The 25,301-nt window shown below is 40.6% G+C and overlaps 1 protein-coding gene across 1 annotated transcript; it reads right to left on the reverse strand.

Annotated features, from left to right (window-relative positions):
* Positions 1-12,377: 12,377 nt before the first annotated feature.
* On the reverse strand, positions 12,378-25,301 carry LOC311039490 (protein mono-ADP-ribosyltransferase PARP11-like). Its single transcript, XM_084049401.1, has 8 exons — positions 25,029-25,301; positions 23,944-24,074; positions 21,615-21,735; positions 19,865-19,940; positions 19,040-19,112; positions 18,486-18,613; positions 17,338-17,489; positions 12,378-15,686 (listed from the first exon to the last, which is right to left on the reverse strand). Exons 2-8 carry the CDS (start codon positions 24,061-24,063, stop codon positions 15,370-15,372), a joined length of 987 nt encoding a protein of 328 aa, XP_083905527.1. The 5' UTR covers positions 24,064-24,074; positions 25,029-25,301; the 3' UTR covers positions 12,378-15,369.

The following is a 25,301-nucleotide window of genomic DNA, read 5'->3' on the forward strand; positions in this document are numbered from 1 at the left end:
CGCTAAAAGGACAAACAAAAACAACGTAAAAATGGAGATCGAAAAGCCCAAGTTTTAGTCAACTATTACAACGTTAGCAAGAAGTTGACCGTTAATAGGATACAGGAGTACTGCAGTGTCTGTTATCCAGTGGTGGGAAGTAACTAAGTACATTTACTTAAGTGCTGTACTTAAGTGCAATGTTGAGGTATTTTTTTTACTTTAGTGGAGTATTAAATATTTCCAAAGTTCAATACACTACTAGTCTCCAGTACATCTCGGAGGAAAGTGTTGTATTTAAAAGTATTGTACTCCTCTGCAATTATTTGAAAACTTAAATTACTAGTTATTTTGCAGATATAAATCATATTATAAAACACACATAAACCACTCTAACCTCGTTTCATATCTAGGCTATTTTCACACATATTAGTACTTTTGGTAGTTTTTTTTTGTACAGTTTGGTGCCATTACGTTTGTACTTTCACTCATGTAAATTTTAAACACCGGACTTTTACTTATAACGCTACTTCTACATTGCAGTATCGATACTTTTACTTAAGTAAAACATTTGAGTACTTTTTCCACCACTGTGAGGCTACAGGAGTACTGTAAAGCTAGCTTAAAGTGGGCTCACAACAACAACAAGTAACATCAACAACGTTGTCCGTTAGTAGTCCTGTAGCAGAGGCCCTCAGATTTTGAGATACCCCTACCCGAGGTAGAACAAAACACAACCATGTTTTTTCTTATCTTTAGGGTCTCCCATTAATGAAATGGATTGTTGTGAAATTTTATTTTTGGGCAAAATTAGTTTTTTGGGCTATTCTTTAAAACTACCCCAATCTCTGAAAAAGGCAAATCCGATAGGGCAAAGGTGACCAAAAATGCTATAACTTGAGAATGCTCACTCTCATCTTCATTAAATGTGCTGAGGTATGAACCAGGTGTCTACCCTACATCACCAAAGTGTCAGAATGTAATTTACCTAAATAAATACTGAAATATAGTCCTTTAAACATACTTTTAGTTTAGGCGGAAATGGTACTTTTGTAGTGTGGACTCCTCTACTTTCCCTCATTTAGAAAAAAACATATATTTATGTCAAATAAGCTGTTACTGCATAGCCTAAGATGCTATTAAACAATAACCAGTGGTTGTGTGGAGAGATCTAGTACAGTTTTATTGCAAATGAGACTTCTTTAGACATACCCCTTCTCTGAAACAGTCAAATGAAGTCACTCTGAATGGAACATAGGTGACTGTAAGCCTAAGTTGATGATGGTCGTCATATTTTGGTAAAGACAGTCCAGGTGGATGTACACTCAGGATGTGAGTAACCTAATAAGGTGTCCTAATAAAGTGTATCTACATTTAAGTTGTATGAAACAGAGAGATACAAGGCATAAATAGAATTGAAGAGTTTTATTGAAACATGAAAATCAGTATCTCCAACCTAAATCACAGTTTGATGTTGTCTTGACATGGCAAAATAATGTAATAATAATAATAATAACATTTATCAGACAAATCTCAACATTCCTCATGTCATTTCAGAAGAATGAAATATGAAATGGAAAACTGTGTGTGTGTGTGTGTGTGTGTGTGTGTGTGTGTGTGTGTGTGTGTGTGTGTGCGTGCGTGCGTGCGTGCGTGCGTGCGTGCGTGCGTGCGTGCGTGCGTGCGTGCGTGCGTGCGTGTGTAATAGAATGTCAAATATCAGGCTCTTCAGACACATCTGGTGACACATTTTGACATTCTGCACAGCAGGTGCAGAACTCCGTACAGGGAAGGCCAACAGAGAGGCACTGGCACTTTCCACTCACTGTACAATTTTCATCTTTGCAGTACAAATGAGTAATGTCTCTCACCTCTTTAGGTGCGGACAGTTTCTTAAATAGGACTGCTTCAATGGCTCCATCTCTGACAATCCATCCCTTGTCGATAGGACTCCACAACGTGGGTTTAGGGATGTGACTGTGGCACCATATCGCTGTCTGGTACATTGCTCTCCGTACATGTTGTTCAAATGCATCCTCTGTTGGTGGAAGATTTGCAGAGGCTGCATCTGTTGTTGATGCAATTATGAACCTCAGTTCATCCAAGTTGGTGCACATTCGACCATTTTCATTTTTCTTTTTGCCGTAAAGTCGAAGTGCATACTCTCTTGCTACTGGCAAGGACTTTTCCAAGCATGCAGAAAATCCAAAATGGGCCAGATCTTTGAGCTCGCTGAGATGGCTCTTCAGTTTGTTGAAGGCTGTACTTTTTCCTATCCTGTACAAACTGCTGGTGGTGTCACAGCCAGTGAGTGCATGACAGGCTGGTAGACAGCTGGACAGGTCTTTTCCAATTTTCTCGGATATGGTATTGATGGGAACATATCTCTCCTTCATTCCATGGCCTGCATGGCTTCTTGCATGGCTTCTTGCATTGCTTGACCAACAGTAATGCCTCCAGAACAGATCCAATCAGAATTTCCAAGACGTTCAATGAAAGCCAGCTTTTCCCCATAATGTTGGATCGACTTTATTTTGAGTTTCCAAGCTGGATAATTTGCAGGTTCTTCAGCAGTACTTACTTTTCCTACATAGCTCTGAGTTAGAGCGCTTAGTGTTGTGACAGTCATATTCTTAGAAAACACTGTTATACTTAATTCTTCAGTCAATGACATGAAAGCTTTTTCATGTGCATTTAATTTCTTTTCTGACAGATGTTTGTTTCTGGCTCCTCTGATATTTCTTTCAGAAATATAGTGAAGGCAGCAGAAGGCAGCTTCTGTGATACTTCGCATCATAAGCAAATAAATCTTCATGCGTCAGCATACGAAGATGAATTTTGTCATCAAACCTCTCTGAGGCTGCATCGAGGACCTTTGACCTTGTACTTTCACCTGTACCAGTACTTATAGGGGTAAGGCCTTCTTTCTTTGTGGCTTTCTGGCTGCAAATGAAACACTGGCTGCGGATGTCAAATCCTGGTTCTCTGGTCAGTCTTTTGCTTTGACATTGATCCCTGGCTGGTTCTTGCTCACTGCCACTGGCAGTAGGCATATAGTTGCTTAAACTTGAATAATTGGCCCTACATGACCTGTGATATGAAACTTTAAACTTGAAGGACAGTATGTCGTCTGAGTGGGGGGATAGTCTCTTATGGACTTCATCACCCCGTTCCTGGGCAACCTTCAATATGGTTTTGAGTCCTTCCAAGGTTGCGTTCTTGACATGTGGATTATTTTTATCTCCTTGTAGAGGTTTTTCACATATTAAGCACAATGTTTCATCCAGTGTTTGTGAATGCGGCTTGCTTGCTGTTTCTGTTGGCTCCATTTTTACAGTGAACTCTGGTAAATATGGAACAGTTAATTAGAGTTGGCTATTTTTTTTACATTTCATTTTGATACTATTCTTGGTAACATGAAATAGGCCTCAAATTTAAGCTCTTCAAAAAGATCTGTTACTGTTATGCATGTAATGCTAACTTCTATCATTACTTCAGATAGCTGATTGGTGATATAAAAGTAATACAACACAACAAATTCTACAATCTAAATGTATCAAATTAAGCAATACCATAGTATTACATTTGTGTGGAGACATTTGTGTTACCTGTTATCGGTCATTTGATTGGTGGTTTCTTTACTTTATGGCACATTTCTCCCCCTGGAAAGCCATGTGAGAGTTTTTGGATAGAATTGTGAAGCCACAGTCCTTCCCCTGCTCTCATTAGTTGAACTTAATTGACTTCAATTTACTGCTTAAAGAAACAGTCACAGTATTGCATTTGTGTAATGCTTCTCTGTATTGAGGCCTGCAATTCTCAACAAAATGAATTAATCTATGCACCTTTGGTTTGGATGTGTATATACAAAAGTTCTTACTACTGAAATCATAAATTCATATTTCCATGAATTAATGACATGGCTGACATGACATTAATGACATGACATGGCTTCATGTTGCCCCTGCCACACACAGCAATCATGTGTGTGTGTGTGTGTGTGTGTGTGTGTGTGTGTGTGTGTGTGTGTGTGTGTGTGTGTGTGTGTGTGTGATTGAATATGGTGCTGTACTTACATAATTGCCTCAACATTGCCCCAAATGTTGCCCCAAAATCACAACAATAGATATTCATATTATTATTTGCAATAAAACTGTACTAGATCTCTCCACACAACCACTGGTGGTTGTTTAATAGCATCTTAGGCTATGCAGTAACAGCTTATTTGACATAAATATATGTTTTTTTTCTAAATGAGGTTAAGTAGAGGAGTCCACACTACAAAAGTACCATTTCCGCCTAAACTAAAAGTATGTTTAAAGGACTATATTTCAGTATTTCTTTAGGTAAATTACATTCTGACACTTTGGTGATGTAGGGTAGACACCTGGTTCATACCTCAGCAAATTTAATGAAGATAGGAGTGAGCATTCTCAAGTTATAGCATTTTTGGTCACCTTTGCCCTATTCGGATTTGCCTCTTTCAGAGATTGGGGTAGTTCTAAAGAATAGCCCAAAAAACTAATTTTGCCCAAAAATAAAATTTCACAACAATCCATTTCATTAATGGGAGACCCTAAAGATAAGAAAAAACATGGTTGTGTTTTGTTCTACCTCGGGTAGGGGTATCTCAAAAACTAAGGCCTTTTTTGAGGGCTTGCTACAGGACTATAGGCTCCAGGGAGGCTTTCTATGATACTGTTTGTTTGTGTCACACGACGACCTTAATGTTAAAACAACTAGAAACTAGTCAACATGACAAACCTGGTACAGTCGTGATGATATATTAATTATATAAAGTGTTGAACCAGAGAACAAACAACGCGTTAACTTACCAAACACTGTCTCCTCCAGTTCAGTTCAAACACGACTGAAGGAACGGAGCAGGATTTAAATATCACAACAACCAGTCACTTCCTGGAGAAATGGGCGTGTCCCAGAGCCCTTTAGCCAATCACCAATCTTGGAACCCATCGCCAAATGAAAAGGAAAAACAGCGCCCTCTGCTGTTTTTTGACGCAGAGCAGAATCTGTTCTTGAGAGATTAGTAGGCTACCAGCAGTGGTTCTCAAACGTTTTCATGTCAGGGACCCCCAAATTGACACTTATTAGCCCGCGGACCCCCCATTTGAAAAGATAAGCCAGGGACCCCCATAAGAGAAGATTTTTACGGCTCTAGCAGTGATTCTCAACCATTTTAATTTCAAGGACCCCCAGTTTGACATGCATTAGGGCTACGGACCCCCATTTAATGGCATTTCTATCTCTGGGACCCCAATTTATATTGCAAAAATCAATGCTAATGTAACTCTGAGAGTGTACAAATGGAACCTAACGGGTCCATTTGGTTCCATTTGTACACTCTCAGAGTTACAGACCCATAGGGTCCATTTGGTTTCTAACTATTTATCATTTAGCTGGGGACCCCCTGGAACTCCCTCAAGGACCCCTGGGGGTCCCCGGACCCCACTTTGAGAACCAATGGGCTACAGAACTTGAGTAAATGTACTTAGTTACTTTATACCACTGACCTTGAAAGTAATTGCGATTAGTTAGATCAGTGAATAGATATAGTATCATTTCTCTGTTCACTTAGGGCCCTATACTAGGCCCCTCCTTTTTTACATACAATCCAAATCTCTTGGCAGAAAATATCCAATCTACAAGCTCACAACTTGCCGTGACAGGACGCATTGAGGGTGTAGACTTTTCACCCTAGACTATTTTCACCCCACAATGGAATCCTAGGGTTCATCTAAGAATTGTATTAATTTAGTTTGACAGTCATAATGCAATTTAATTTGACAACACACACACACACACACACACACACACACACACACACACACAGCAATTAAGTGTGTAAAAAGGTTCGATCAAAGATCATCAGTCACAGACACAATAACGCATGGTTCATACATGTTTTATTTACAGTACTAAACTTGCCCATATTATGCCAGTTTACATAAAACCTTTTAAACTTGCCTTTGCCTCATCAGCAGATCAAAACGTATGGTGCAGAAAATTCTCATAACGCAGTCACAATACGTTCTGATTAATGTCATTTAAACTTCATTTAAGAAATCTTCCGCACATCTCAATCAGTGTCTCTTTTGCACATCCATTAAAGTATTGCCCACTGAGCATAGCATATGAGTTCATGTGAAATGTGTGATTTCACATTGTGATACAATTAAAAAAACCCTTTCATGGAAAGGAAAACAAAATATTGGGATTTAATATACTCGGTACAAAAGGTTCCGAGTGCAGAGGTAGGTTTTGCCAACAAACATAAAAAAATGCTTCCCATGCATACGTTAATATATTACACTATACACACAGCTTGCGCTGTGCGACGACGATTAACAAGGTCACAGTTCCGATGAGTAAGGGCACGGTCACGCCCAAGTTTAATTCTACCTATGAGGGTGGATTCTAGCCTGGTAAACCCTCCCTCCGGAAATCTCATTTCAACGAATTGAAATGAGATTTCCGGAGGGAGGGTTTACCAGGCTAGGTGGATTCTGCCAATGCTTTTCAATGGTAATGGCGCTGCACACGCAGCCATGTTGGAAAGAAATTGGGCCTCTTCCTTACTTCCGTGACAGGTGTTACCAATGATTCTAATGAAGGCTCTGTTCCATTTAGTGCAGTAGCACTGTGGTTCTCAAACATTTTAATTTCACAACCCCATAACTCTGAGGGTGTACAAATGGAACCAAGAGTTACACACCCGTAAGGTGCCATTTGGAACCTCCTCAAGGAACAATGAGGGTCCCTGGACCACACTTGGACCCACTGGTGTAGCAGCGTTTCCAGTGAGTTTTTTGAGTGAATTCTCCATTCACTCAAAATGTAAACAAGCAATGATAAGGTCAACAGTTTCCATTGCTGCTTGATTCAATATTCCAATTGTTGTCACACCTTGATTGACAAGTACATAATAGTAATGATGATAGAGCTGTTTGTCCTTATCATATATATATATATATATATATATATATAGTGTGAAGTACAGATAACTTTCAGAAAGGGCAGCCGGACACAGAGCCATGAGAATAAATGAAATGTTTTATTAGTATCTCAACAGGTGTCAGGCATCATGTTCCACATTGGTGAGAAAAGAGGTTCGACTCAAGTTCATGTTATGTGTCAAAAGTTGGTGTGACCTGAATTTCCCTAAAACAGAGATTAGATCCCATTGAGCCAACCAAAACAAAAGGGTTAGAGGCAGCCTGAACAGGAGAGGATGTTATCGTGTTAGAAAGGAGCCAGCTATTGCATAAAAGGATACTGTGCACTGGCTGTAGAATAAGCATAAATGCACTCAGACAATTTACTGGCAAAACAGTGTATGGGTATCCAACTGTCATCATACCCACTTTGTAGCCCATATAGTCAAGGACAGTTATTGTCACATCACAAGTTTAGAGGTGAAACGATTGCAGGTATAAAATATAATCATAATAGAGGAAGAAGTGATAATGCCTGTGTGACGTCCCACGTAGCCAGATATAGTAGCAGGGCTCAGCACTCAGCCTGATGATGGAAAGTGTGTGGCCATTTGCGGTCCCTGGTGAATATGACAGGAGAGGTGTCACTGACTGGCAACATTTTTGGGAAGGAGAAGACATTAGCTTCACAACATGCAGGACTTACCTATTTGAACCGACTCTGTTTTCTGTCGAGTAATTCCTGCAGTGAAGGGGCCGGTGTCCGGGCAATGTTGGGTGGAAGGTCCAATGGTTGAGGCAGATCGAGTGAGGATGTCGGCAACTTGTACTTCACACTTGGATCCAGGCGCCGCTTCAATGCCAGCTGCATTAGTCTGTCTCTGAAGTCGGTCGTGCGAGGCCCATAAATCTTTTTCTCCACCCACATGCCTGAGCGCCTGCAGTTCACCTTCTTGTGACGTGGTGCACCTAATGATGGATAAAAAAAAAGTTTCAACAAGGACTCACCATTGAAAGTATGCTGCAAGTGTAACAAATAAACTTCATATATCTGCTCCAGAAACACCTGCAAGAGTAGTGGCTTGTGTCCTCGTTACTACCTTCTCGTTGTGCTCAAGAATGGCAAGATGGACTCTCTCCTTCATCCCCATGTATGAGAACGACTGGCGTTTAGGGATGTATTTCAGAAGGGCACTGTGGAACACCTCCAGCTCACCTGTGTGTTGTAACATGAAAGCACAAGAAACAGCCACTGTCAACCAACTGGTATGTATCATTTGAAAAGGTGTCAACTTGCCAATGATTTATGATTGCTCATTGCGTTCAAGGGCTAATTCCTTACCAGTATGCTTGAAGAGGGCCATTTGTCCAAGGTCCTTTAGGAGCCTTTTGTCCTGGACCAGGGAGGAAAGCGTCTTGTAGGATGCCGACTCCCTCTTCATCCACATCCTCTTCCGGCGCTGCTCGGAGTTCAGTGGTAGATGATGGCAGTTGTGCTCATCGTCACCCTCTGTCCACTTGTGCTCATCACACACATGGTGAAGTATGGACAGCCACCGCTGCTCCAGTACCTACAGAATTGTGAATATCAGTTATTGACTGCTTGGTAATAACTGGCACAATGGAAAGAAATACGAACTGTCTGAGAACAATCCAGAATATTACAAGCTGGCGATCCCTCACCTCTGTGTCACCGTCACATGTTGAGCAGGAGAACCACATGTGGTTATAAATGGACCTTTCAAGACAACATACACAAGAAGAAAAAAATAATTAGACAGAACAAATGACACGTTTGAAAAGGGTCTTCTTTGCATAAATACTCACATTGTCCACCCATGCAATATGTCCATGTCTTTTTTTTTGCTCCTGGCCTTCAGCTTTTTCAGGAAACCTGGAATCAACACACACTGTCAGTAGGCGGAGAGCACTCAGCCAAGACACTCACTTTTTTTTACAGCCAGTAGTCAGTCAGTGAGCACCAGAGAGGGCAGTCACCTTTTTTCCTTCGCTCCCTACACTCTGTATCTATCGCTCCCTCTCTACCTCGCCTGGCGCGTCTCTCTGCACTGTCTCCTCCTAAAAATTATTTGGAGTAAACAGAAACATGGAACTTGTTAGCTGGTCCCTCAACGCAATCGACCACATTTTTTCAACAATGAGAGTGGCTCCCGACGAAGCCGAATGCCCCAACGGGACATTTGCAGCTGGATATACACGGGACTACTACAATAAGTGGACGGTCATTTGTTTGTCGATTTTATCGATGGAAGACGTTGAAGATGTGTACGTTTTTGGCCTTATGACAGCTGCTTTTCTGCTGATTGGATCCGGCATTGCAATGCAGAATTGGAAGATTGGCCGGTTCCGCAGAGATCAGGCGTCCCTGTGCACTGAGGTGGCGGCCATGCGTAATGATGTGGCAGCCCTGCGCACAGACGTCAGGGCTCAGCGCGCAGAGCTGGGGGGTCAGGCTGTTATGGTCCTGAAGAAAGTCTGGAAGGGGAAGTGACTTTGTTGAGGAGCAGATTGGAGCCAGAATAAATTAGATAGTATATAGTATAGATAGGTCTGTATAGAGTCCATACGGATTGAATATGGATTACTTTTCCAAACGTTCCTCTGGGGCCCTTCTCATGGACAGTAAGCTGTGCTTATCGCAAGGACACCAGTGAAATATGATAACATTCACCGGCTGAAACTCCAAGGCCAAAACCCGAGGGCTAGCCAGCACATATACACAGTAGCTTCTGAAATACTTTCCTCCTAGTGTGCATATTTAGATTCAGATATAGCAAAAGCTTATTTTATACTTTGGACAAAAAAGAAAATCTGTTCTGTTGTAAACTGTGCTCCACTGTACCAAATGAAATTCCAAACATCTTGACATGTTATGGTAATAAAGTCTTCTCATTCCGATTGTGATTGTGATTCTGACACACACACACACACACACACACACACACACACACACACACACACACAGTATTGCATTCAATTACGTGTTACATTATGTGTGCTGCCACAATTATCTGATGATAACATGAATAGTATATCTACAGCTTTGAACCAGAGACATTATTTTCTGCCAGTGTTCTACAAGTACAATTACACAAAAAAGCCAAACTTTAGCAGTATGCCATACGTCAAACTGATGTTCGAGCTCCGGGTATTCAACTCGCATCAGATTTCGGATCGAGGGAGAGCGGTATGTAGCGATCACGTCCACATGCAACCCCATATCAAGCAGCTCTGTAAAGTAAGCAAAGTTTATCTATGAAGTGCCTTTCAAAACATAAGTTACAAGGAGATCGAAAAGCCCAAGTTTTAGTCAACTATTACAACGTTAGCAAGAAGTTGACCGTTAATAGGATACAGGAGTACTGCAGTGTCTGTTAACCAGTGGTGGAAAGTAACTAAGTACATTTACTTAAGTGCTGTACAGACGGCATTAAAACGCTTCTTTATCAAAAGATATGGATTATTACATTAAACTACTACCCCGTAGAGACAGTTAACATTTGGGGCTTGGGGGTAAGCACCTTTATTTTTAATTTGTACACGTTTGGAGTGTCTACGGGGCATAGTGCAAAAAGTCCCTGTGTCCATGGGGGGTGAACCCTACAACTCTCGTAGATTGAAAACGTCAGAATCATAAATACGTCTACGAGAGTTGTATTCTACAGCTAGCTCACAACAAGTAGTAACGTTAACAACGTTGTCCGTTAGGCTCCAGGGAGGGCTTTCTATGATACTGTTTGTTTGTGTCACACGACGACCTTATAGTTAAAACAACTACAAACCAGTAAAAATGACAAACCTGGTACAGTCGTGATGATATATATTATATAAAGTGTTGAACCAGAGAACAAACAACGCGCTACTCAAAAAGCACCGTCGCCTTCAGTTCAAACACAACACGACTGAACGAACGGAGCTGGATTTAAATAACACAACAACCAGTCACTTCCTGGAGAAATGGGCGTGTCCAAGAGCCCTTTAGCCAATCACACACGTGAAGCATGGTGACGCAAGGTTATAGCTCATGATCAGCCACACGCACGTAACGCACACGCACACGCACACGCACACGCACACGCACACGCACACGCACACACACACACACACACACACACACACACACACACACACACACACACACACACACACACACACACACACACACACACACACACACACACACACACATTTTGCTTAAGTAAAAGTATCAATACTGCAATGTAGAAATACTCTGTTATAAGAAGAAGTCCGGAACTCAACATTTACTTGAGTAAAAGTACAACGGCGTTGGCATCAAAATGTACTTAAAGTACCAAAAGTAGAAAGTACTCATATGCTTTAAATCCTTCACTGAGCATAACATATATATTATAAGAACTTTCTTCTGGAGGGGGACATTCTGTCAGGGATAAGTACCTTGAACAGTGGTGGAAGAAATAAATAAAAGTCTGGTATTCAAAATTTACTTGAGTAATAGTACAAAAGTATTCACATTGAAATATACTTAAGTACTGAAAGTAAAATTATTAATTTCGCAGAATGTAGGCCTAATATTTCACAAGTTTCCAAATGTATAAAAATGCCTTGAAAATAGCAGATCCAAGCTCAAGCTTGTAGATCTGCTATTTTCAAATAGCCAAAGTGTATATCATGATTTGTGTGCATGGGGATCTCATCTTAAACAAGCTCAGTGCTTAATGAGCGTAGCTGTCACCATAAAAGGGTTGTATATTTTTTGTATTTTATTTACATTTTGAATGTGGTTTATATGAGTGAAACACTGTATTTATTTGTTTCATATTACTGCAGTGCCCTCTACAGTTCAGGTAGTGTCATTGTGTTACCTGGGCAGTCACGTAACACCAATCACCTGTTATAAGGCTTAGAGCAGTGGTTCTTTACCTGTGGGTCTGGACCCACAGGGGGGTCCCCACTCCCAGATGACAGTGAAGTGACAATTTAAGGACATTTAAGACAAAAAAATAAGAGAAAAAATATAGAAAAGAAAAAGACCATTACTGCATCAAAACAAGTAATCGACAAACTATACTATAAAAACTGGTCAAACATTGGCCAAATGGTCAAATACTATAAGACAGAGGCAAATTTTGAGAAAATAGCAAATCTACAAGCACACAACGCCTCGCGTTGTGTACACTCTTGGCAGTGTAGACTTTTCACCCTAGGCTATTTTCACCCCACAATGGAATCCTAGGGTTCATCTAAGAATTGTATTAATTTAGTTTGACAGCCATAATGCAATTTCATTTGACAACACACACACACACACACACACACACACACACACAGAAATGAAGTGTGTAAAAAGGTTCGATCAAAGATCATCAGTCACAAACACAATAACGCATGGTTCATACATGTTTTATTTACAGTACTAAACTTGCCCATATTATGCCAGTTTACATAAAACCTTTTAAACTTGCCTTTGCCTCATCAGCAGATCAAAACGTATGGTGCTGATTAATGTCATTTAAACTTCATTTAAGAAATGTTCCGCACATCTCAATCAGTGTCTCTTTTGCACATCCATTAAAGTATTGCCCACTGAGCATAGCATATGAGTTCATGTGAAATGTGTGATTTCACATTGTGATACAATTAAAAAACCCTTTCATGGAAAGGAAAACAAAATATTGGGATTTAATATACTCGGTACAAAAGGTTCCGAGTGCAGAGGTAGGTTTTGCCAACAAACATAAAAAAATGCTTCCCATGCATACGTTAATATATTACACTATACACACAGCTTGCGCTGTGCGACGACGATTAACAAGGTCACAGTTCCGATGAGTAAGGGCAAGGTCACGCCGAAGTTTAATTATACCTATGAGGGTGGATTGTGCCAATGCTTTTCAATGGTAATGGCGCTGCACACGCAGCCATGTTGGAAAGAAATTGGGCCTCTTCCTTACTTCCGTGACAGGTGTTACCAATGATTCTAATGAAGGCTCTGTTCCATTTAGTGCAGTAGCACTGTGGTTCTCAAACATTTTAATTTCACAACCCCATAACTCTGAGGGTGTACAAATGGAACCAAGAGTTACACACCCGTAAGGTGCCATTTGGAACCTCCTCAAGGAACAATGAGGGTCCCTGGACCACACTTGGACCCACTGGTGTAGCAGCGTTTCCAGTGAGCCAACATGCACAATATCAGCACCCTGACTTTGTCTGACCAGAATGGAACAGAGCCTTAATTAGAATCATTGGTAACACCTGTGAAGGATGTAAGAAAAGGCCCAATTTTTTCTTTCCAATATGGCTGCTGTGCATAGAGCCTAAGCATTGGAATCCACCCTCATAGGTAGAATTAAACTTTGGTGTGACCGTGGCCTAAACAAGAAAAAGCAGTGGTTTTTAAAAGGCGTTATTTTTAGGCAACAGAAAGCTCAGAACACTGTGGTAGATGTTTGGCACCACTTCTACAGTTGGGCCGCCCAGATGTTCTGATCACTACAAGGTCCCTACGACCATAGCTCATGCTTGATTGCGGTGGATTTGGATGCAGTGCCGTATATTTCTACTTGTATGTGGCGGAGGAGGAGTAGCCCTGGCTGATGCCCAGAGGCCCAATATTTCCCTATAGGCCAAGGAAAAGGTTTACCCTGGCTTTTGCCTGAGCGGTTGGCCGTTTGGCTTCCCGTGTATACGGGAGGAACAGGTTCGAATCCAGGTAGCGAGTGACACCTACAGTATTAACATCCTAGAGCCAGGGGTCTTCGACAGGGAATCCGGGACCCCTATGGCGTCCTCAGAGATACTGCAGGGAGGCCACCAAATGTTTGCGTGATAGGGACTTTTTTTAAGGCCTGAGTCCGATTCTGAAAATGAAATCCTAACAGATTTTTGAAAAAAAATCTAAAAAATATTTTTTTATGATTTTTCAAAAATAGCAGATCTACAAGCTCATAGCGTGGCACTCGGTGCCGCGCTATGAGCTTGTATATCTGCTATTTTTGAATAGCCAAAGAAACCTGAAGTGACACAGATGCGTTCCAGGTCTAAATGGGTTAAAACATTTTTTTAACATTAACCACTTGAACCCTCGCATTCCCTATTCTGGGGGGGGGGGTGGCATTAGCCGAAAATAGCAGATCTACAAGCTCACAACGGGCCACAGACGCGTTGTGAGCTTGTAGATCTGCTATTTTTCGGCAAAGAGGTTTGGTCTACAGGGGGAAAAAGAGCAGATCAAGTACAGAGCTAAAGGTCAAAGTTTACAAAGTATTGAGGGTTCAAGTCGTTAAATGTCTGAAAACACATTTAACATGAATCCAATATGGGGGGGGGGCTCGCTGCTTCATCTCTCTCTCTCAGCTAAGGGGTCCTTGGCCTGAAAAAAACGTTGAAGACCCCTGTCGAAGACGCTTCAGGTCTGCATGTGTCACCTATTTTAAAACAACTGCGCACAGATACTCTACAACAGGCAACGACAGGCACTGTATAAAATACAAAAACCGCCACAAACAAACTCTAAAGAAGAAAACATCCTCAGATTACACACTTACAGTAATCTGTGTCTTTTCATCGTAAAACACCCTCAGGCAATGTGTGGCTGTTCTCCGATATATTGGGCCTTTCTTTTGCACATATGGTCAGTTATAATATATATTAGTAGTACAAAACCTATACAAAACATAACATACAACACCAATTACATACATTTCTGCATTGTCTTCTTGTTTTTCCCCCCAAATCCCATAAAAGGCACTTAAGATCAGTGGTTCTCATCTACGTGGGCCGGGACCCCCAGGGCCAGGGGGGGGGGGGTCCCCACATGGCTTTTGAGGGGTCCCCAGATGACAGTGAAGTGACAATTTAAGGACTTTTAAGACCTTTGTAATACCTAAAATAAAAGGGAGGGAAAAAAAGGAAAGAAATTAAATGAAAAAAAGACCATAACTGTATCAAAAGTAATCAACAAACTATACTATAAAAACTGGTCAAACATTGGCCAAATTGTCAAATAATACAAGAAAGAGGCAACAATTGTGAAAATAGCTGCTCTACAAGCTCACAACACCTCGCAAGATCGGCTATTTTCACAATATTTATCTGTGGAACCGAGTCAAACAAAATGTATTGCCTCAACTCAAATATGATTATTTTTGGGGGGGTCCCCAAGTCAGCTATGATTATTTTGGGGGGGTCACGGCCTGAAAAGGTTGAGAACCACTGCTTTAGATCACCCCTTTACTCAGTTAGGTGCTGAATCTAACTGAACGAAACACCCACCATGGTCCCCCACAAAACGCCTTTCCTTGCATAAGTACCGATCATTTTGCTTTTTTATAATCAAAATCTAATCCAGATTGGTAGATGTGTGTCAGTTTACTGTATAGCTTCTGAAGAACTGTGCAAACAAAACATCAATGCACTCTTCTTGTCAAAGACATCAGTAGAACTCGATCAGGTACTCGGGGTAAATCTGGTTGCTGTCGAAGATGACGTAAATCTTTGGGTTTCCCACGTCGTCCACGCAGCTGTCGTAGAAGTGTGTGAAGCCGGCGTCCTTGGACGGCGGCCTGCAGTACTGAGGGTGGCCCGCGGTGTACTCCCCCACCAGCACCCTGGCCAGGAACATGGTCTTGTACGGGGGCTCGGTGGCGAATATTGGCGGCGCGAGCCCGTGTCTCTGCAGGGTGGTGTTGTGCTTCCCCGTCGTCAGGCAGAACTTGCTCGAGTATTTGGCGTCTCTAGCGAAATAGCTCCCTGTGTAGAGAAGAGGCAGAGAGCAGAAGAAGAAGGACGGATCAACGTTAGAATCTGGACAGAAAGGTGTTCAGAGTTTTTGTTTATCTAAATCAGTAGCTCTCAAACGTTTTCGAGCCAAGGACCCCCAAATTGATATATATTTGGCCGCGGACCCCATCTGAAAATGTTTTGTGCCAGGTACAAACACAAGAGAAGAGTTACGTTTAAAAACAATACAAAATTATTCAGAATTTCCCAAAAAATAGCAGATGTGCATGTGCAAGCTTGCAGCGCGGCACGAAGTGACGCACTGCTGAGCTTGTAGATCTGCTATCTTTGGATAGCCAACGTATATAAATGGATGAAGTGGTTAGAATGTTTGTGATGCTACTGTACATTATTAACTACTTTTTCTGGGGCCCCCCTGGAACCCTCCCAAGGACCCCTGGGGGTCACCGGACCCCACTTTGAGAACCAATGACCTATAAAGGACAGCTAGGCTTCCTGGGGTCCAAGACAATAATATACATGAACAAAAATAGAAAACATTACATAATGTACTACACACACACACACAAACAAATACAACAACAAAAAAGTCATAACAGAAGAAAATTTAAAAAAGAATAAAACTGATCTAAAATCAAATATACAAAGTAGCAAGGTCCACAAGGTCCACAAACATCAAACTAGCATGTACGCTAAGATGTTATTGAATGTGTTGCGTATATAAAGCCTAAGCTTCCTTTTAAAACAATCCTTTTCTTTGATGTTAGGAAAATCACAATATAATTGACCTAGTTATGTCAATACGTACGAGTATTTGAGCAATACACGATGTTATTATAAAGAAATGTAGGCGTGAGTGTCAATAAATCTATGAAAATATATAAGTAAGAGTGAATCGCTATGGTATGTCATTTCACAAGTTTCACAATATAGTCACAATATAATCTCAGGTAGCCAGACAACTACTCCACAATCTCCGAATGCTATAGAGTCTGGAACTACACCTTCCGAAATCCGAGACAGGAAGCTGTCATCTGATCGTCATTTCCGTTTAAAATATCTTTACCCATTAAGACCTGGAACTGTGTCATTTTTAGATTTGAGCTAAGAAAGCATTATTTTACACTTTGGGCTATTCAAAAATAGCAGATATACAAGCTCATAGCGCGGCACCGAGTGCCGCGCTACGAGCTTGTAGATCCGCTATTTTTGAAAATTCGTGAAAATGTGCGCAAATCTTTGAATATACATATTTTTAAAGCGAACATTTTTAACTCAAATCTTTGTTTCTGGGGGTCCCTGGAACAAAATATTTTGATGGGGTCCGCGGCCAAATACATACAATTTTGAGGGTCCTTGACATGAAAAAGATTGAGCACCAGTGATATAGAAACATACGTTTTTCAGAATACTGTTGAGATTTAGGAGACATGTAGAATCGGCTTCAGGTCTCAATGGGATTGATCCTATTTCCATTTCTGCTAAGCAGCAAGCTATATAAGCTTAGATGATTTTTATACATTTGCGCGACTGTGACAATGAAACGGAAGTGAGGAGGAGGCGTCCCATCGGCTTGTCAGAGCTAGCTCCAGACTGGATGACGGAAGCATTTGAAAATTGTGAGGCGAGACACTACAATGTGGAGGGTAAGAAGTATTACCTTTGCCGTAGACATCGCCATGACTCCCTGTCAGGCGCCAGTCAAAGTTATACGTGCATATGGCCTGTACGTTGCTGTGGCCGGTGCCGTGGAACAGCATTCGCTCATCGATGTCCAGCGTGCGCTTGATTTTTCTTAACTGCGTCTTCTTCCTTTTAGGGAGAACCGGCGAATGAGAACACAACAAAGAGAGCATAGTTCTTATTGTTAAGAGTTCATCAACAAAAAACACAGATGAATCACCAACCAAGGCGTCGAGGCACTTAAACATGGCAACTTGTAATTGTCTCCGCCAGGCCGAAAGGCGTGGCGAGAGAGTATGTTTTGCCCCCTGTTCGTCCGTCCGTCCGTCCATCCGTCTGTCCGTGTGTCCTGTCCGTCTGCGGACAGCTAATCTCCGGCACCGTTGGCCCGGTCGCTGGCCCGAAACGGTGCACACACACTCCCTGGATGCCAATTCAGAACCTCTGCCCCAATTTTTTTTGTTATACCAGGAGGCCAATTTGTGCAAAACCCATTTCACACACGCACATTCCCACTAGGCTGAGGAAGAAATAACACCCTTTTCACATTGACCTGTTATAGCGCCACCAGCAGGTCTAATTTAGCAAACACACATTTTTGGCCCAAAATGCCTCAACTCATGAATGCAGTGTCCGATTGAAAGGCCTAAGAAGAAATGCCACTCTTTTCACATTGGCCTATTATAGTGCCACCAGGAGGCCACAATAACGTACCTGACCTGGCGGAGACCTGTGCTCCGAGGAGCACTTTTTCTAGTTGTTGACTAAAGTTAACACCGACCGTGGGTTAAGATGGTATTTTCACAAAACCCAAAATTGGTTTTAGGAAACTACTTCGAAACTACTTCTCACTTCGATTTCTTGTAAAATATTTAATCTTTAAAAGGAACGAGTTTGTCCGCAGAGGAAGTGTGGCTAAAGAAACGTGGCTTGCATCTTTCGAGGATGTGACAGTGGCTTAAACTGTACCCAGTGAAACTGAATTCCAAAACCAAAACAAAATCGTCCTTGTTACGAAGCTCTGACCCCATACAAAACACGGCATGGTTTGTCTTTGTTCTTTTCTGTTAAAAAACGACTATGGATCCACACGTCAACATTCTCATATACTTTACTTCTGCCTGCCTGCAAAAGAACTCCCATAAGTCTAGGTTCTGAATCCTCTGGATGGATTTGATGGGGTGTCCCATGGTCCTGTCGTACAGTCTGGCAACTTCTTTGAACTCGTAGGTTTCTCTGCCCAGCTGGACGAGCTGAAAGAGGGGAAGGGAGTAAAGTACAAAAATAAAGTCAAAGTACTGTTGCAGGCGATGAAGACTTTTCCAGTGAGTTTATGGGATGTAACCAGTAACCAGTGTTGCCATGTCTGCTTATTCTAAGCGACTATGGGCTTGTTTTTATGTAAAGTGGCTTGTAAATATTGTATCTATAAGCTCACAGGCAAGGCGTTGTGAGCTTATAGATCGGCCATTTTCTTTTTTTATAGTATAGTTTGTTGATTATTTTAATGTAGTAATGGTCTTATTTATGTTCTTTCTTTATTTTTTTGAGGTATTAAAAAGGTCTTGAAAGTCCTTAAATTGTCACTTCACTGTCATACTGGACCCCCCTGGCGGTCCCGACCCGCTGCAGTATGTCACATGCATGCATATCATACTCATACATGGAGTTTTACTGACCTGATAGGGTTCATCTGTATTAATTCTTTCCCAATGGCAGGGTACAGGCAACGCAAGATTATCACAGATGAACCTGGGAAATGAAGTTAGGCGTTCCAGTGAATAAAATATGTAATGGCACACTGGACTATCGCACATTTCAACAAGGATATCATCAGAAGTACTTTCTGTATTACTGTATTACTGTACAAATGCACGATATTGAGTTCCAAGGTTATTATAATTAACGAAAACTAAAATTGAAAAAAGGATTTTTGTTAACTGAACTAAATGAAAACTATAATAGAAATACAATGATAACTAACTGAAACTGTAGTGTGTGAAATTATAGACTTATTTTAGTTTGTTTTTCTTGTTGATTGTCCAACAGTAAAGGCCTTTGCAGACAGGGTGTGCTTTTTCGCACAGAAAAAACGGACAATATACATTTTTTTTCGATCGAACCCAGTTCGATTCGTGCGTCTTTTCGCATGCGGTAACAACTGATTGACCAATCGCACCCTGTCTGCAGAGGCCTTACCTGGATATATATTTTTTTGTTTTGAGTTTTTATAACACAATACTTACTCTGACCTTTATAAATCCTGCACCTGACAAATAACCCAAAGAATGAAAAAAACTAAAACTAAACTAAAACTAATAAAAACTAAACTAAAACTAAGCGTTGTCACAAAAATCAAAACCAATAAAAACTAGCAAACCCGCTCTCAAAAACAAATTAAAACTGAATTCGAAAATAAATTGTCAAAACGAACTAAAACTAAACTATAATGAAAAATCCAAAACTATTATAACCTCGCGGTGTTCACAATTCCTCAAATGTACCTGAAGCCAGTTGCAGAATGGAGGGAGCGTTTGATTGGCCGCTGCTTCCCTGTCGTTACGTTGATCTGCTTCATGACTAGGAGAGAAGTGCGTCAACAAGTCAAACGTTATTAGGGGACTGCACGACCGTGTTCATGTCCAATTCCTGACTCGCCATGATGTAGAAATCTGCGGTTCCCGACCTTTACTGGATCAGGGCCACCCTGAACATCTAGAAAGTTTTCGCGGCCCACCCGATTTCAGCACTTAATCCATTAAGACCGGAAAAGCATCAGTGTCATTTTTTTATTTCTTTGGCTATTCAAAAAATAGCAGATATGAGCTTGTAGATCTGCTAAAGCGAACATTTTTAACTCCGATCTTTGCTTCTGGGGGTCCCTGGAACAACATATTTTGAGATGGGGGTCCACGGCCAAATACATATCATTTTGGGGGTCCTTGACATGGAGAACTTGGAGCACCACTGATATAGCAACATCCTGTTAGGATTTAGAAAACATTATAATGTCTCCCCTCCTTTGGCTCTGTGACCAGAGTTAGATTTTACTGTCTCGTGTATATGGTGCTTCATGTTTCAAACTTTTAGAGCTGGGGTCTTCAATGTTTTCAGGCCAAGGACCCCCTAGCTGAGTGAGAGATGAAGCAGGGACCCCCTACTCTATCGTATAAAATTGTGTTTCAGATTCAACATTTTTTGTTTACGTGGTCTGCTCTTTTTCCCTCTACACCTACAGTATAGCCTCTTTGCCAAAAATAGCCGATCTACAAGCTCACAACGCCTCGCAGCGCGAGGCGTTGTGAGCTTGTAGATCTGCTATTCTTGGCTAAAGTTCTCCTCAGAAAAGGGATGCTAGGGTTCAAGTGGTTCAAGGTAAAATAAAAAATCATATCACACAAAGATTTGGCAGACCCCCTGTAGTAACTCTGAGGACTCCCTAGGGGTCCCGGACCCCCTGTTGAAGACCCCTGTTTTAGAGGATTCATTGAATGTATATTGTACTTTTATATATTTTTGTATACCATGACCTTTGTGTACATTCTTGTTTTTTAAAGACTTTTCATATTCACTGGTTACTCCTCTCAAAATGTGAGCTTTATATCCGTGTTTGTCAAACCCTGAAGAAGACTTTGTTGAAACGTTGGTTACTTTTCAAATAAACAAAAAGAGTTTTGCATCATGGCTACGAGCTGTGCGACCTCCTCTCTTCGTAACCGATTAAGACCGGGAAGGCATCTGTCATTTTAGATTTTAACCACTTTAACCATTATCTTATACTTGGGCTATTCAAAAATAGCAGATCTACAAGCTCATACATAGCATGGGCACTAGCTTGTAGATTGTTTTTTCAAATCGTGAAAATGTGTGCAAATCTTTGAATGTATATGTTTTTTAAAGCAAACATTTTGAACTCAAATCTTAGCTTCAGGGGGATTCTACAAATGTAAGAATAAAAAACGTATGTTGCTAAAATATCAGTGGTTTTCAAGCATTTTTCATGTAAAGGACCACCCAAGATTATATGTATTTGTCCGCGGACCCCCCCATCTCAAAATACTTTGTTCCAGGGACCCCCAGAAGCAAAGATTTGAGTTAAAAATGCATATATATTCAAAGATTTGCACACATTTTCACTATTTAGTTTCTCAAAAAAATGCAGATCTACATCTTGTATATCTGCAATTTTTGAATAGCCAAAGAAGTCTAAAAATGACACGGTCTTAATGGGTTAAACAGTACTTCCTATGTTACCTGAGAAGTCCAGCTTGTAGGTGTACTTGGCCGTGTAGAACTCCATGACTCCATGTTGGTTCCTGCTGTAGAACTGTTCGATCTGAGCGCTGGTCACTGAGCACGCAGCACTGGGGTCGATCTGGAGGAAGGAAGGAACAATATTTAGCTCATGAGAAAACAAGGTGATGGACTGGTGCAAATGAATGAGATCTACATACTGTATGAATTGTTGGAGGAATAGGTGGATGGCAGGATGTATAGAAATGTATAAAGTAGACTGGAAGGATGCACTACATAATGATATCTAGATAGATAGATAGATAGATAGATAGATAGATAGATAGATAGATAGATTGATAGATCGATAGATCGATAGATAGATTAGAAGACCAAGGTGTAACACTTTACTTAAAGGTCGGGTCTATAATAAGTTATAACTACATTTATAATGCATTATAATAGGCTTATAAGGCATTATAACACTCAATATAAATGTTTATAATCATGTATGACAACTTATAACAACGGCTATAACGTATAAGTGCTGGTCATAATGTATTATAAGCTGAGTGGAACAGCACATTATAACTACCTTAAAGGGATGTTTCACTTTCAAACTAATTTTGGGTCATTTCATCATCTACTCAGGCTTTTGGGAGCACCCCGGACAGTTTTTAAGTTGCTTGATCAGTATTTAGATATTTGATATTCATTTTATCAGACACGCCCCCTTACTATACAAACCCATTGTAACTTCAAACTCCATTTTAACCATGTTAGATTCATCGGAAACACCCGTCCTTGTTTCTGGTGACTGATGTTGTCCTTCTAATACGTGATCTAATTACTTTTTTCATTTATTTAAAAATATAATAATTGGAAAATTAAAAAAAACAACTAAATACAATAACAAATGAAATAAAAAAAATAAAAAAAGCAATCGAACAAACACGGCCCCCTCACGTATTAGGAGGGCAATATGAAGATTACGAGATCTACTATCCATGCTACAATGAAAGGAAGGAAGGATCGCCGAAATGTGAGCTTGTAGATCGGCTATTTTTGGCAAATGTTCCCCCCAGAATAGGGATGCTACGGTTCAAGTGGTTAAGGTAAAAAGAAAAGAAGAAAAAAAAAGACAGATAGATAGACACAGACAGACAGACAGACAGAAAGATAGACACAGACAGACAGACAGACAGACAGACAGACAGACAGAAAGATAGACACAGACAGACAGACAGACAGAAAGATAGACACAGACAGACAGACAGACAGACAGACAGACAGACAGACAGACAGACAGACAGACAGACAGACAGACAGACAGACAGACAGACAGACAGACAGACAGACAGACAGAGTATAGAAATGGAGGTGGGGTAGGAATGGATGGTGGCTTCTATAGTTGGCATAGCCCTAGAACGGCTGCGATATTACATACATGAAATGTATATAAATATCACAGCCATTCTAGTGCATTTGTTCTCAAAGTGGGGTCCTGGGGGGGGGTTCCAGGGGTTACCCAGCAAAAGTATAGTTAATATAGCGCCACAATCATTTTAACCACTTTATCCATGTATACGTTGGCTATTAAAAAATAGCAGATCTACTGCTATTTTTTGAAAAAATATTGAAAATGTTTGGAAAACTTTGAATAATTTAGATTAAAACAAAAAAATGTATCTTCCGGAGTCCCTGGCACAAAGCCTTTTCAGATGGGGGGGGGGGGGGCCACGGCCAAAAACATATCAACTTGGGGGTCCTTGACGTGAAAAAGTTCGAGAAACAACCACTGCTATAGTGCAGTGGTTCTCAACCTTTTCAAGCGGCGACCCCCAAAAATAATCATATTTGAACTGGGGACCCGCCAAAAATAATCATATATGAACTGGGGACCTCCCAAAATAATCAATTTGAGTTGAGGCATTACATTTAGTTTGACTCTGTTCCACAGATAAATATTGTGAAAATAGCTGATCTACAAGCTCGTTGCGAGGCGTTGTGTGCTTGTAGATCTGCTATTTTCACAAATTTTGCCTCTGTCTTATATTATTTGACAATTTGGCCAATGTTCGACCAGTTTTTATAGTATAGTTTGTCGATTACTTTTGATGCAGTAATGGTCTTTTTCTTTTCTATATTTTTCCTCTTATTTTTTTGTCTTAAAAGTCCTTAAATTGTCACTTCACTGTCATCTGGGAGTGGGGACCCCCTCAAAATCATGTGGGGACCCCCCTGGGGGTCCCGACCCACAGGTTGAGAACCACTGCGTATAGTGGGTAGTGAGTGCCAAACACACACACACACACACACACACACACACACAGGCTCATCATCATGGTACCTCAAACATGTGCCACACTCCACACTCGGCCAGGTAGAACCAGGACCAGTTGGGTTCTGAGGTGTCCATCTCCTCCATCTCTGGGGAGGAAGCCTGGTCCTCCTCTGGTGGAGCCGACATGATGACTCTATCTGAAACAATTACACCACAATATTCATAAGAACTCATTCATAATAAGTCCCAGCACAAAATAATCTACACTGTTGATTTGCTGTATATTATATAGATTGATTGATTGAACACTTTATCAACAGTTTGCAGATTGTACAGAGGTACGGTTTATAAAGCTTGTTAATGGGGTAACACTAGCCTTGGATCAAGATATATCATGGATGTATTTGATCGATTTTCACATTTTCATATCTAAGATACACACAGATACGAAAGTAAAAGTCAGCCAATAAAAAAACATCTATGATAGTCTTGTTCCAAGGCTAGGATAACACAAAAAGCCCTATGTTTGTTTTTTCCATTGAGGTCATGTCTGTGTATTCAATTCATCAAGACATTTAAAGGTAGGGTAAGTGATATTTTTTGGTTAAAACAAAAAGTATTTTGTTTAAAGGTTAAAGCACTATATTCTGATAGTATTGCTATAGAGTGTTTGTTCAGTAACAGATGTCTCCCTGTCTCCCCAGCTCTTTAATAAACAGAAAATACATTTTTCGGTAGGTGTCAAAATCTCAGCCAATCAGGAGAAAGTACCCATTTTTAAGCTTCATTTTTATAGTGTTCCAGTTCCAATTTTGTCTGCTCATTTCTTAGTGTCATCACTTCCAATTTCACTTGTTTAATCTATATCCTGATTGAGTTCTCTATCCTGATTAGATAAAATTGGAAATGAAACTGAAACAAAAATGCATTTTCTGTTTTATAAAGAGCTGGAGAGACATGGAGACTCCTTTTACTGAACAAACACTCTATAGCAATGAGTACTATCAGAATATAGAGCTATTTAAGACTTATTTTAACCAAAGAAAATCACTAACCCTACCTTTAAAAACACACAATCAATAATAATAATTAAAAAAGGACATAATCAACACTAGTAGCAATGAACGTATACATAATATCTATAATATTACCTATAGCGTTGAATGACAAAGGGGGAAAACACAGAAAACCCCCACAGGAAATGTCAAGTTAAAACCAGGAAATGTTTCAAACGTTAAAGTGTCACAACAGCAGCTGTCATTATCATCATTATTATTACTATTGATCAATCAATCTATGCCCAGTCTGATTAGAAACAAGATGGACATGAACATGAAGAGGTGGTCGTCCTCCATCACGGATTGATTATGAGCAGAAACGCTGTGATTTAATAACAACAATGTAACTAACGGCTACATAACAAT

Source organism: Gymnoscopelus microlampas, assembly GCF_963454915.1.
Source record: "Gymnoscopelus microlampas genome assembly, chromosome: 23".
In the NCBI taxonomy this organism is placed as follows: domain Eukaryota; kingdom Metazoa; phylum Chordata; class Actinopteri; order Myctophiformes; family Myctophidae; genus Gymnoscopelus; species Gymnoscopelus microlampas.